We start from the raw sequence: 15,704 nt of genomic DNA on the forward strand, positions 1-15,704 counted from the left end.
GCTCTGTTGGCGGGCCCACCCTTTTTTCTATCTATTTGATCGGTCTGCGGAAAATATTTCAAAGGCATTCTGTTCGGTATCATCTATATGCAGACGACATACAAGTTTTTGTATCTTTTCCACCACATCAAATCCAAGCATCTCATGCACTGCGCTGTCTAGAAAATTGCATCATTGATATTGATGCTTGGATGAGGTCTAACTCATTGTTTCTAAACCACAGCAAGTGTGAATTTATCCTTTTTGGTTCTAAATCTCACTTGAATAAGTTGGATATTAATTGTATTTCGATTGTAGGTAATGATATTCCTCTGTCAAAGTCATGTCGCAATCTGGGTGTTATGTTTGACTCTCACATGGCTATGTCCGATCAAATCACCAACATTTCTAAATCAGTCCGTTATCAATTGCGCAATATTGGTATTATTCGCAAGTATTTGACTCGCTCTGCCACTTAAAAACTTGTTCATGCACTTATTTCTTCACGCCTTGATTTTGGTAATGGTCTGTTTTTCAATCTACCAAACTCGCAAATTGCCCAATTACAAAAGCTACAAAATGCCGCTGCACGTATTGTTTCTTTGTCAAGTAAACGCAGTCATATCACACCTATCCTGAAGAGTCTTCATTGGTTGCCTGTACAGGAGCGTATTCGGTTTAAGATACTTCTTTTGGTTTATCATGTTATTGAGGGAACAGCTCCTGATTACAATGTTTGTTTGTTTCGTCAATACCAACCTTCACGAACTCTTCGATCCTCAACTTCAGGTCTCTTACATATTCCGTTTTCTAGGAAATCTTGGGGGGAACGTGCTTTCGCTCACGCTGGACCAACACTGTGGAATTCACTTCCTCGTGAGCTGAAAGACTCAAGCTCTATAACATCTTTCAGGAGTAATTTAAAATCCTATCTGTTTAGCAGTGCATTTTGAAGACCAGTGTCTTTTGAAGACAGACTTTCATGTCTTTTTTTTCTGCTTCTTCATCTTCTTCTATTACTGTGATGTACTTGTATTTTCAATCTGTTTGCTTTGATGTACCTATTGTAAAGCGCCTTGAGCATTTAATCAAAGTGGAGAACGGCGCTATAGAAATTGTCTGTATTATTATTATTATTATTATTACAGCAATTTCAAAGTACGTCGCCATGATATTGAGTAAACGGATTTTTTTCCCTCAAAGGAATAGAAGGGCCTACAAGGTAGTTTTGTAGCACAAATACATGGACGCATAATCTGATTGGTGGTTGTAGGTCTATCAATGGGCAAAACTGGCAGTTCTAGGGTGACGATAATGGCAGAGCTATTTTGGAATAAAGAGAAGAGATATTGAGACACACACAAAAACCACAAAGGCATGGATGACGTGGAGTATGTTATTGGTGCCCCCCTCTATCTTTGATTCTATACATATATATGAATATAATACATATATATACTTCCCCTTTTTGGGGTTTAATTTTTATTTTTTAAAACATTTTCTCATTAACTCCTAAAATATCAGTTGTATGTCATAATGAATGCTAAGGACAACCATCGGGCTGCTTCCATGCAGAAACTTCAGGATTGTTTCATGGACATTAAGTCATGGTCTTCGCGTAGCCACCTCAAACTGAACGATGCCAAAACTAAGTTGTTATTCATCTCATCCCAGTTTAGGCAGCAACCGGGATTTTAGCCTTCTGTGGATTTGACTGGAGAATGCGTCTCTTCCTCTGACTGTGTGAGGGATCTCGGTATTACTCTTGATAAGCATCTCATTCTCACTAACCACATTTTTTTTTGTATTCTTGCATTCAAAGTTTATTTCATTTTTTCGACAAAACATATAAGTTACACTTCTTTTGACAACAGAGAATAAGGTAAACAGAATATTATGTATCGAAAAGAATATAAAACAATTGAGGAGGACCACATAGTAATTATACATTGTAGTAAAAAAAAAACAGAAGTGACATTCGGAATGTCTGCAGATCGGCTTCCTTTGGCATTGCTAAAATTGGGAAAATAAGGAGATTCCTTAATGAGTCGAGTACAGAAAAGCTGGTACATGCATTTGTGTCTTCACACATGGACTATTGCAGCAGCCTCCTAGCTGGTCTTCCTCGCTCCTGTCTTGCTCCGCTACAACGGATCCAGAAGTGCTGCACGTCTCATCACACGCACGAAGAAGCATGAACATATCACACCTGTCATCAGATCACTGCACTGGCTACAAATTCACGACCGCATCATCTTCAAAGTTCTACTCCTCACCTACAAGATTGTCAACAACTTAGCACCATCCTATCTTCATCATTTGGTTTCCCTCCGGACTATATCTACTTCCTCAACAACCAGACGCCTTCGTTCTCACTCCGCTGCACACCTTCAACTCACATCGGCACCGCGCACCCGTACCCGTTATGGCAACGGTGCAACAGTGTTATTGCACCTACACTATGGAACAACTTACCCATCCACGTCTGTGAAGCTCCTACAGTAGACTCCTTCAAAACATTCCTGAAAACTCATCTGTTCTCACATGACATGTAATCTGTATTGATTTATACGTTCGTTCTATGTATTTTGTATTGTGTTTCATCGTACTACAATTAGTATCTACTCCATGACTGAATTTCTCTTTTCTGATTTTTTCTTCGAGACGCTCAGGGCTAAGAAACATTGTAATAAGCGCTTTATAAATGGTACTTATTATTATTTATTAAATAAGCTTTATTTTTGCAATGCGAGTGTTTTTAGCAAATGCGATTCCGTGTACGATTAACGTATGCATTATGCAGTTTATGGAAAAGTAAGAAATTAAATGTGCCTTGTATGATCATCTTAACCTATAAATACCAGGCACACAAACACACTCACAAACACACACACACACACACACACACACACACACACACACATATATATATATATATATATATATATATATATATATATATATGTATATACATGCATTTTGATCAACGCACTGTGCTTCGGCAAAAATTATTATAAAAACACACTACATCACGGAACATTCAACCACAAAGAAAAATAGAAGACGATTACATGACATACTCTTAAACAAATTGCATCAATTCGTAATAATTTTATTAGTGCTTTTCAAATATTATAAAAAAACACACACACACATCACGGAACATTCAACCACAAAGAAACACAGAGGACGATTACATGTCATACTCTTAAACAAACAAACAAACAAACAAACAAACAGACACACTTATGACATGTCCCTGATACGTCTTTGGTTGTTTGCCGTTGTTAAAGAGCGAGGGACTATATTCTAATCATCATGATTTACCGCTTTACAAAACGGACGGATGATTTTCTTTCTTTTAATGTTACTATCAAAGGTACACAATTAAATCACTGCATCCAAACGGCATCGACACGGAGTCTGCACAGACCGGTAACAACGTTTTCCTGCCACCAAACCAGACGATCTGATGAAGAGTCCACGATCGGACATAAAACCGTCCTCGGAATTTTAAACAGTAAGTTCAGATGCAGTAGTTTAATTTTGTATCTTTAATGAACATTACCACCATGAATCAAAACTCACATCAATTCAAGCTTGATTGAGATTTAAAAAAATAGACAAACCTGCAGAGGCTTTCAATATTTCAGTCTATTTTCCACTTTATCCATTGGACAGAAATCACTCTTGAATTGGTAAAGGATACTTAGAATGCAGATAAAAATAATGCCGTTGGGTGAGGTATCAATATTGATATGAAGGTATCTCTTAACATAGATACTAACTTATATTCACTTTTCTGCTATTAACAATACTGATACATTGTACATCTATTCTAACACTGCATAGGGACATAATATTCCATACTCTTGTTTTCTTTCTATCAAAAATGTGCACATTCTGTTTCTTTGTTTTTGTTTTCTTACAATTCAAGTTAACCAGCAAATCAGTAGACTGAAAAATAGCGAACACGTATAACATGACGGTTTTACCCAAAGAACGGTCGAGTTGAAATCTTATTTCAGCTTTTACTGGCGGTAAACTGTTTGATCCCAGCATGTGTGTGACCTGATGTTTAATCTACCCTTCAAGGGTTGCAGCATTAAATGCATCATTAGGGAGTCTGTACACTATGAGTTTTACACCTTGTGGGTCTTCCATTTATTTCGTTCTCATCAGATATAGATTATCCGCGTCACCATGGTGATAGCTTAGACCAGAGGATAGCTGGCGTTGGTAGCGATGCCACAGTTGTTGTCGTTCTCCCTCGACATCCAGATGTATCCCTCTTGGCCCCACTCAGTTCCCCAGCTGCACGAAAGTAGACAGATAGACAGACAGACAGACAGACAGACAGACAGACAAAGACAGAGAGACAGACGGAAAGACAGACAGACAAAGACAGAGAGAAAACGAGAGAGAGAAAAAAAAAAAGATATCCAGATGTGAAAAAAAAGAGAAAGAGGCGTACGAAAGTGAAAAGAGAGAGAAAGACATTGGAATATAAAAGATGGTATTGAAATGACAAAATTTGATTGATATAAACTTCCAACAATTTGATTTATCTCTTTCTCAGAATATCCATACTTCTCTGCTTTGTCTGTAAAACTCATGATCAAAGGTCTTAATTTGTGCTGTGTGGAGAAGTACCCACAGAAAACAAATTAACCAACTTTTAAAACTAATTGGTGAAAGTAACTTTTTAAACACCGGGATTATCCTCAGTTGCGCCTGTGCACTCATAAAGGGGAGATCAATCAGATGATCGTGTATGAGTTTTCGGCCTCACCCATTCATATAACTTATAGATGTATTAACACCAACAATTCCAAGCCTATAGAAATCATTCCCTTATTGTTCAAATATTCACTGATAACCAACAATAATACTTGACCGTTAATCATTCTGTTTTAATTAACATTGTAGTGATGATATATAATGCAGATTCATTACAAACGACGACTTCAAGCAACATGAACTATATGTTATATGAAATTTGATCAGTTTCGTCGAAAGAAACCTACAGACACAACTCATTTGACACTTAGAAAATGATACTCAGCCAGCTTCGTCAGAATTATGTCTAGCAACACCAGTGTCGACGCAATGTAACAAACCTGTTCTTCACGATGTAATACTTTTGTCCGTCAGCAGTCTCGTCGTAGCCAACGGCGGTAACACAGTGATCTAGGGCTTCTGACGAACAGTCAGGCTCGCTGTATACACCTGCAGAAAGGGAATCACGGGAATTTCAGTTCTATCACACACTTATCTTCAGGCGACTTGATGTTTGCACCACAGTTAACTACTCAGCTCTAAGTGGGATTCATCCCTTCTTCTTTTTTCTTTATGTCTGCTTGCACTTTGTGCGTTGTTCCATGGCGCGGTATAATTTTGTAAAGTATATAAGAATCACGTTGTAGGATATTTGCTGTGCATTAACTGTTCAGCATTTTTTCTAAATTGATGAGACATCAAAATAATAATTCCAAAACTTTAATATCATAGTATCTTCTATTCTGTTACTCTGTTATCTGTAAATGTTAACTTGAAGTTCTCTGCGTCTGCCAGCGGGAGAGGCGTCTTCCTACATGGATATATGGCTTGCTCATATCTACCACTGCTTCTTAACTACACAATGGCAATAAGGGTATCGGTAGATATGCGACTGGTTCCCGAATTATTATAAGAACTGGGTTAGGTGGTAAAAACTGTGCATGACTACAGTATCTGAGGCATTCACCAGTATCGTATCAGCATTTCTTCACTAAAGAGTAGATATTGATAACATGGTACTGGAAGTATGATAATACTCCTTTATTTACAAAGAGACGCACCTGATGTGTACAGTTGGAATGATGAGTGAGCAGCGTCAATACACACAGAGATAGGACCAACGTTGGCAATGGCCTCTTCCAGAGCGTGTTCGTCCTTCGCCTCTACTTCAGTGAAGCCGGTGATTGTGGCCCCGACGTCGGACGTCATGAAATGGCAGCTTTCGTCCTTTAAATTAATAAATTCAAATTCAAACTTTATTTTCACTTTTTTCCCAACAGAATGTACTAGAAACAATATGATACATTTTTGACATGCGAGTCGTTGATAATATACATAGCCAGACAGGGCTAACAACATGTTCATGTCTGCATGTTTAGCACAAAACAAAAGCATACACTCTATTTATACACTCTGTGAAAAAAAAGTGGAGGTACCCACTCAAAAGATTATGCTTGTAACATGTGGGTACCTCTGAGGGAAAGGGGGGAAGGGGGAAGAAAAGGGGGGGGGGGTGAAAAACTTACAACTACAACGAGTGCGGGAAACTTGGAAAGTCGGAAATAGAAAAAAAGAAAGCAAAAGTGTGAAAAAAGGGTACAGAAAATAGGGAGAAGAGGAAGAGAGAGAAAGAAAGAGAGAGAGAGGGAGAGAGAGAAAACCTAAATTATTTCGATGCATACACCAAGGGGCAAAGCCCACAGACACATATAGCCACGCGTTTTCGAGATAGGAAGGGTATAAAGAAAAGGAGTGAGCGACTAGGCTGGTATAAAGCTTGGTGTTGCTAGAGACATTACGTTGAACATTTAAAAGTGGCGCAGTGTATTTACTCTTCGTTTTGTTCAGCTGTCTTTGAGGTAGATAAGCAAGATCATCCCCTAAAATTACTAAATGTTATAGTGATTGATTCATATTGACCTCAGATGAACTTGACAATAATAAAAGTGAGAAAGATGTACCTATCACGCCAAATCGTACCGCTTTTACCAATGATAATGATAATAGATCTTCAGTCTTAAACTAGCGCTGGTAGTTCGATTTTCATTAATTACAGCGCTTGCAATGATGTTTCGGTCTTTAAAAGGTTAGAAATGTGTGTGTGTGTGTGTGTGTGTGTGTGTGTGTGTGTGTGTGTGTGTGTTTTGTTTGTTTGTTTCTACAGGGACCGCCATCGTGTTAGCCCGAAATTACCACATGGATGCAAGAGTGACATAATCCTTATCCAAGGACTAATTGGACCAAGAAGATAATATATTGAACCCGGAACCTCCCATTCAAGAGTCCGGAGTATCATAGGGAGCCTTATTACCTCTATCGTGATTCTCTCTATCGAACTGCAATGTGATAACCGTTTTTTTTTTTTTTTTTTTTTTTTTGGTTTGAGCTTGATTTTACGTCATTTCACCATGGTTCACTCACCCGAGGTTTTTTTCTTTTTTTCCCCATGAGTTTTGTGATAAAATTAGCTATTATATTGCTATATTGTTGACATATTTTTATATTAGTATGGATGATAAGTGGAATACCGCTGGCGGACGACCTTACAGCTTTGGTGTCAAAGTTAAGAACGACAAACAAATATAATGTCAGAGTTCCACTCGTGAAATATAATACGGCATGATCGAGTAGAAGGCGTCAGTATACTTCAGAGGTGTGCTATATGCTAAGTGCATGCGTGAATTACGCCTGGGGAGGGTTTTTTTTTTTTCGGTTCCCTGCGGGACGATGCCTATATTTTTACCACTCGTATCCCCTCTTCATCCCTTTCTTTGTAAGACGTTGTTATCTATCGCAATGGGGGAAAGCTAAGTGTGTGGAAACATCGCAAATCCTCTGGCATGTGAAGACGCCATGAACTCACCACACCCACGTATGGGTAGCCGCTCTCCGTGTCAATGCCATTGTTGCTCTTGATGTACTCGTAAGCCCAGACAGGCCAGCCGCCCTCGCAGCCATCGTTGCCCTCGGGTCCAGAGCAGTCCACTAGGTTCTGCTCGCTGAGACTGACCAGCTTACCAGTCTGCTTGAAATGCTGTCCCTCAAGGGAGCCGACAGCGCTGAAAGCCCAGCAGGATCCACATTGTTCCTGCAAAGAACAGTGCCGAGGTTACTGCATTTAGCCATCTACGGCCGCAGACCAATCTTGCACAAACACAATCAAAGTTCTTTGCTCGTTATTAGCAAAGGTAGCCACCAATGATTATGTGCACTCATTTCAAGTACGCGAAGGCATTTAATAGAACAGATGATTTGAACAGAGTTCATTGTGAAGTCTTCAGGGTAGAATTTCCCCAAATCTTAGTGAAACTGGCCTTTAGTCCCATACCTTCCCCGTGGAGCACCTTTGCGTATAACTGTGACATTTTGATTTCAGACATTTGCCATTGATCGCTTTCTGTATTACTGTTTCAAATGTGTCACTAAAAGGTCTTTGGCATAACACAATAACACATGTCATGAACCATTTCCGATCATGTCCCTTTTATCATGGAACGGACATAAAGACTGCATTTCCTGTGAACATACAGATATAAAATGGGTAATTACGAAACGAAACATTTCAATGTATAGTCACTATTAAGCAACCTATATCAATTTTCAGTGTTATTTAGGTTGATGTTGAGATCGCCTGATTAAAGCTACCCCTGAGGTTATTCATTAAACACACCTTTCCTTGACAGAAACTTCTTCACCTTTGTAACTCGTCGACCCCACAGACCGTACTGATCACTAACAAGCGCATGTCCTTTATGTTTCCATGGCACTGTTTAATTTCAGAAATTTATGTGTCTCTGAACATAATATGCCTTATTGACAAGATTCTATAACAAGTATAGGTAACTACTATTCAAGATTGTAGCACGCCTCTCTTTTTCTAATATTCTATATAAAGCGTAATCTCATTTTTTTTTTGTCGTTGTTGTGAAGGCAGATATGAACTACAAGTTTGCCAACCATGCCAACCTATTAAACTGAAAAAAAAAAAGATGTTGAAATGGATCAAAGAACAAGAGTGCTCTATTGCTCTTCTCAACTGTGAACCTGGATTATTTTCTTGCCTGGTTTTTGACGGGTGTGACGTAGCCCTTTGTTCTCCAGTCGACTTTCTTGGGCAATGCTGAGAAGTTGGGAGGCAAGAACGTAGAGGCACGCATGTTGGATTTGGGTGTTCCCTGCTTCAGACCAGTCCAAGAGGCTACAAATTCCGCGTTTGTCTTTATCATAAGAAAGGATGGAGAAGAAGAGATTAAGCGTCTTCTTACAGATTTCCTTGAAGCGAAATATAACATCCTTCCTTCACAGAGCAATTCATTTGCTGAATAGTTCAATATCCAACATAAGTGCGAAGTACTGTTACTTGACCCTCAGCGGAAAGTATTTTTCTGTACTAGAGAATGTTAAATATCTTTTTACGGCCTCTCAATGAAAGAAAACAAAACAAGACAGCATGATCGAATATTACATTATCACTGCCCGGAAGCAGTAATGACAGGTTCGAATCCCGCTCGTTTCTCTTTTTCCGACATTAATGCTTGTTTCGTTTTCTGACATTAATCATTGTTGAAATTGTAGATGAGTTGTGATCTTGAAAATATTAAAGCAGAGGATGACATTTGATATCAATCTGTTACAGCACATTTTCCCTTTATGCATTAATCATCTCTTTCTTTCATTTAACGCGCCTTGTCCGCCTTGGAATATTGAACATAACAAGCGATCGGATTTCAGAGCTTGGGTATTACGACTGTTCCAAGTTCATCGTGCCACTATACCGTCAACCCGGGTTAGTCTGGCAGTAGCGCCGCTGCCCGGGAAAGCGGTATAGAGGTTCGAGGTCCCGCTGGTTTCGTTCTTGTTTTTTTTTTTCTGAGATGTCTGTTAAATTTGTATAGATCAGCAGTTGCAATATTACACAGAGGATGACATTTGCTAACAATCTGCTACAGTAACGCTTACAATATCAATACATTTTATGGGGTGTCTTGTTCAAAATATTTGTGGATCTCTAGCAGTTGAAATACCCTATATAAGACCAGATTTATACAGCGTCAATACCTGTAGAAACATATCATCTGGAAATATCTGCAAAATTGAACAACAACAACAAAAAAAAAAAACCCCAAAAAACAAACCCTACGACGCCACTTCTGTATTCACACTTTTTGTTCATTTTGCTTTTGATAGAACCATCTACAGACCAAATCACAAGTTTATCATTGCATTCACATTTTAGCTGCGGTAACACTGGCAAGACATCTGAAAGGTCTCAATCTTTAACTTCGCGATATTTTGCCAGTGCATGTATGTGATCGCGGCAATTCTGAATGGAAGATGTGACGAGACGAGAGTGCCATAGAGTGGCATTCTTACCAGATCGCCAAACTTGTTCATGCCAAGTCGGAAGGTTGTCAGGCCCATGTCATGCTCAAGATTGTGCTTCTTGATGATGCTGAGGTTCTCCTCCCACACCATCCTCCTCTCAGCCTCCTCGGCGACACTCCCGTACGCCTTGCCATGAAGATTCTTCCACACCGCCCAATCCTCGTCCAGGATTCTAGAGGGTACGAAGGCCCCCAGGGCGCTGGAGACGCAGACCAGTGCGAGTAGAAGCAATCTCATGATTGGTTGATGGAAGCGATACCTGTAGTTTGAAGGTAGTTCCGGAGGACATAAGGAAGCAGCTTTTCACAAAGTGTCATCACCCCATTGCAGAACCAAAATGTGATATGCACCTTCATTTTCATTATATTATTATATTTCCCATGGTTTCATTTGAGCGTTTATTTACCCGCTGCCCATACAGGCTCTCCAGCAAATTCCATCATCTGGAAGAAATAAATAAACCAGGACAACTGTACAAACATAACAAAGGTGAAATGAAAACTAAATATGCCACAGTTATTGTAGATTGGTACCCCATCAATGATGCCCTCATTAGGCCTATTTATATCACTTTGTCATCCTTACACGTGTCTCCTTGCTTGCGTGGATAGATCATTTATTTAGGTGGTGTACATCTCTAAGTTAGTGGCGGTCAAACCAACAATGGTCAGTCACAATCAGCTATGTGGTATTCCGGAGGAAGCAGCACGGAAATGAATCAGACCGGGTAACAAATAGACCTCTAGAAAGAAAAGTAGGGCTTTCCTCTGTGCAATTTGCCTTTTCAAACAAAGTAGTAAATATGTATGTCATTGTGTCGTAACTGAAGCATTTTGAATTTGAAATGTGCAGGAGTACATTGCACGAAGTTAATGGTGAGCTCTAATGTACGCTTCAACATGAAATTAGAACACCTGAACAACAGAATACATCAAGGAACAACAGTTTAATTACAGATCAAGGGGGAGAGAGAGGGAAAGTGAGTGGTATCATACTGCATTCAATGTATGAGTGTTGTGCAGGCTAGAATGTGCGTTTCGCTTTCATTTTCGAGGAGACCAGGATCACTACAGGGCGTGAAATTTGCATGGCACAGTTAACAATTTTCGACGGCACTTTGTATCATGCGCTGACAAGTAGTGAACTAGACAATGCGATTGAACAGCAGCTATTCTGTAGCAACATGCGTCGGCAACGATCCGATTTACCAGCTCACTGCCAGATAAAGTCTGCAACAGCGAATGTTGTAATGTCGTTTGGATTGTTTAGTGTTAGTTATAGAGGTAAAAGGCCTCTCTCTGATCAAGCTGGCTTGGTCAAAAAGAGAATTTCAAACAAACAAAAAATGATGCATTCGGTTATATCGGACATAATATAAGATAAAATCGTTATAGCCCGTTGAAATTTGCCCTGTTGACACAACACAGTATATTGGTCGAAACCTATATGTCAACAGTTATAAGCAACTAAAATACCTCCTGTTTGTATGATATTTTCTGTTATAGTTATTACAATCGTAAAACCAATATGATAAATACATTTTAACTTTCTTGGATTTTTACTGTCAAAACACGAAATTCGGTGTCAAACTGGAGACCCGCTGGTCTCTTGTTTAACACTTTGATCCAGGAATTACTGCAGTCCTTTTTGTGAACCCCCTTATAATTTGGGTAAATTCGGCCCCGTCCCGGGCGCACCTTCCCCCAATTACAATTTGACCAAAATACATCCCTCCCTCACTAATGATTCCTACCAAGTTTTATATTCTTATTATTATGAATAAGATGAAAATGTCAAAGAAGGTATGAGCATTAACTAATTTGGGATATATGAGGCATGCCCGCAACGACGGACGCACGATTGACGCCAGTTGGACGGCGAGCGATCGATGTATGTAGCTCACACTTGAGCCATTCTGTTCAAGTCACTTAAAAAGAAAACAACAACAAAAAACAAACAAACAAACAATCACCACCACCTCCACCACCACCACCACCACAACAACAACACCACGTTCGATTTGTTGGCCAACATTGAAGACTCCAGCTCTGGCGTGTAATTTGCAAGTGGGTTTGTCAGGTTGTGACGTATCGTTTCACTGACTTGCGAAGCCATGTAGAATTGTAAGAAGCCGATGCTTTCGTATTCTCTGTCGCATTTATTAATGAAGCTTCTGCCGATCCTGTTTTATTCACTCTATCGTTATTAAAGTCAATAGCTTCCTGTTTTTACGGTGTAAGTCGAAACTAGTGGCAGTGGCAGTGAGCCCTTCTTTGTGGTCTTCAGGTTACGAAGGATCATCATGGATTCTCATAATGTTTAAAGGGAAAGTCCGGGACAAAGTGGATCCGACATTGTCCAGCCAAACCAGGATTACAAAAATCCAAGGAAAGTAGAGTAACTTATAATCACCCGTCGCCAGAGACAACTGAGCACTTATTAACCATCATGCCCATAATCACAATAACACAAGAATTTTACTCAAATTAGCTTTTCAGTCAACGGACGTACAATTAGACCAACCCTGGGATTTGTTGGAATCTCCCAGGAAGATATAAATGATTGATTGCCTTGAAATTACATTCTGATGAAAAGAAAAGAGAAGTTTTAGACTCTTCATCCTATTGGTCGCTAAGGCATTAGCGTTCATCTTAAAAAAAATAGATATAGAGAAGTGAGACCACAAAATACACGAAGATTAATTTTCAGAAACGATATACAGCAACGTGTTGTAACTAACTCTACTTTTTGCTACGCTTGTATTAGTCTCTGGCCAGGACGCGAACTATTTTCCCAAAATTTGGGAAAACGCAAACTAAATACACAAACATCATGTTATCCTCCTGGAGCAAATTTGAATATTGTTTCACAAGGCCCAATCAACTTGGTGCCAACGATGTGAAATCTTGATTTCTTTTTTTTTAATCGATGCATTTTATATGAAGTCATGCTTTCTATAAAACGGAAAAATCTTGAACACACAAAACGGAATCAGTTCAAACTGGACGGCTGGAATTACAGAGCTGCTCTAAAGACTACGGCAAATATGACAATGAGGAAGATAAACGCATTTTGATTGAGGAAGTACGGTAAATATTATCTAGCAAAATAAACTCCGAGTTATATGAGATAGTTAAGCTTCCTGCTACACGCAGAAGTGAGAGAAAGTATACTTTGACCGACATTGTCTCTTCTTTACTCTGTGATCATGGCTGTCGAAGCATGCAGCAGTGGAATAAAGGAATTGTTGCAGTTACAACAAGACCATGTGCTGCGCAATCACTCTATACAGAATTATAGTAATACAATACAGTTTGTAATTCTGACGTCTATAGGTGTACATACCCCGGCTCTTATGGATGGATGCTGCATGCCATAACCGTAACCCTCAAATCACGATACGAGTAGCTCGGACATGATTATCAGCGTATTTAGCCTCTGGTTATATACACTCTTTGTATGGTCCGTTGAGCGATCATTAATTGCAGGGCAATCCAGACGTATCCCACTTAACATGTACGATTGTCATTTGTGTATTTTTTATGTTTATTATATGCGGAAAATGAATACAATACAATACAATACAATACACCACAATACAACACTGCAAAAAGTCCGGTGTTAAATAGTGAACACCGAGCTGGTGTTAAATTTTCGGTGCTCATTTATGGTGTTAAATTAACACCTCCGGGTGTCATTTCCAAATATAAAACTTTTTTTTTTCAAGAGTTTCTTAGTAACTGCACTTCTTGTTGATTTTTAATTTAAACAAGACGATCAAGAATTTTACATTAAAATATTAGATTTTTGAAAAAATTTGAAAATAAATTTACACCACAGTAACACCAGCTGGTGTGGTCTCTTATTGAAGCTGGACGGGTGTTAAACCATTGATATTAACACCAACAAATATCAAATCAACACCATGTGGTGTCATTTTTGAATTAACACCAGTAGGCCTACAGTGTCAAAATATCACCAGGTACAGTGTCAACACCACGAAGTGTCAGGTGAACACTTTTCAACACCATCACAGTGCATTTTCTACACCTGTGGGTGTGGTCCTCTATTAACACTTGATCGGTGTTAAATTTAATACCCATGGAGTTAAATCTAACACCGATGTTTTTACAGTGAATTGCCCTGATTACAGTGATTAGATAAGAATGAAAGGAATTAAAGAACAGGAAGGCAATGGGTGTTTTAGGGTGTCGTCACACCGACTATACATTGTAATTCTCACAGTCGGTATAAAATAAAACAACAACAACATCAACAATACAAACAACTGGCCATCACCATGCCACACCAATTTAAGTAAAGGTCAATGCATCCCACGCCCATCACGCTAGAACCTAGAGTTGAGGAAACGAGCTTACCTTTCTCTTGGCAGAACGCGAATGGTTGAAAGAGAGCGCGCAACCCAGAATGACACTTCCACTGCTCAACTGGAATATTTATGCATGTGCTACACGCATTATTACGAGGAAATGAGAAACCCGGAGTCCATCCTCGTCATTCTCGTCACATGACTCCGCCTAAAAGAGTCACGAGGGGTCTATATAGAATCACCTGACAATGGAAGGTTCAATGGAAGGTTCAACGATCAGAGCAGACTCAGACTGAATAATATAATTTCTGTTCATATTTACACAGTTCTATTGATACGGCATAGTATACTCGAGATCAGGCAAACCTCACGTCAAGCAGAGCGGGCTGTTCATAATAGAGGAAAGCCCACCTAATTCACTCTGTATGGAACGTCAAGTGTCCAACTACCAGTATCATATTCCAATGTCATAGTGTGTTGAAGGCCTATTAGAAGTACTCGTTTGATTTGTAAAACAGACATCCTGAATTCGAATGGATATAAGTTTGGTTTTTTTTCAGACAACACAAACATTACTTGGATATTTTGGTCTTTTTTCTTCTACGTTGGGATAGATGATGATTTATTATCCGTCTATGCCCGACCACCTATGTCACATTAGCGGTACATTTTAACGTTTCTTGCTTCATCCGGTTAAGTGTTGTCACTCAGCTATAAACGGCACATCGACTATTTTATACCTCAGTGTTCGTTACACAAAATGCGATTGTGGTCTTATGTGTTGGTAGCTATGTTATGTGAATTCTTTCAAACAGACTGATTAGATTTTGCACTTCAAGTCGAGGGTTATACAGCATAGGCCTCCTACTCATTTCCCTTGAAAATATGCTCAACCTAAAAATTAAAAAAAAAGAAAATAAATGAATGAAAAATAGATAGATAAATAAACAAATAAACAAAAGAGTCAGCTAACATAGGTATGAGGAGGTCAAAAGATAGAATGATTAAATAACAACAGCACTTAAAATTAAACATGCACAAGAAACAGAATTTGACGAATTGACTTTTGAAAAGTGACCATTACGTCTTTACTGATTGTGTTCATTCATGCATGACTCAAAAGCTAATTCTCATTTGCACGCTGATGGTAATCACTACGTGTAGAAACATTCTTGTCAAATCATTTTTCTCAAACATTAAAGAAGTTAAAAGTACGGTGTTTTGATTCGGA

At 39.0% G+C, this 15,704-nt stretch overlaps 1 protein-coding gene across 1 annotated transcript; it reads right to left on the reverse strand.

Annotated features, from left to right (window-relative positions):
- Positions 1 to 3,072: 3,072 nt before the first annotated feature.
- On the reverse strand, positions 3,073 to 14,567 carry LOC139722561 (cathepsin L-like peptidase). Its single transcript, XM_071633851.1, has 7 exons — positions 14,523 to 14,567; positions 10,132 to 10,402; positions 8,820 to 8,975; positions 7,622 to 7,846; positions 5,820 to 5,985; positions 5,100 to 5,208; positions 3,073 to 4,293 (listed from the first exon to the last, which is right to left on the reverse strand). The coding sequence occupies exons 2-7, from the start codon at positions 10,378 to 10,380 to the stop codon at positions 4,194 to 4,196; spliced, it is 1,005 nt and encodes a 334-aa protein (XP_071489952.1). The 5' UTR covers positions 10,381 to 10,402; positions 14,523 to 14,567; the 3' UTR covers positions 3,073 to 4,193.
- Between the last annotated feature and the right edge of the window lie 1,137 nt (positions 14,568 to 15,704).

Source organism: Diadema antillarum, unplaced genomic scaffold (genome assembly GCF_040938485.1).
Source record: "Diadema antillarum isolate AM-2024a unplaced genomic scaffold, OU_Dant_1.0 scf00000167, whole genome shotgun sequence".
NCBI classification, from domain to species: Eukaryota; Metazoa; Echinodermata; class Echinoidea; order Diadematoida; family Diadematidae; genus Diadema; species Diadema antillarum.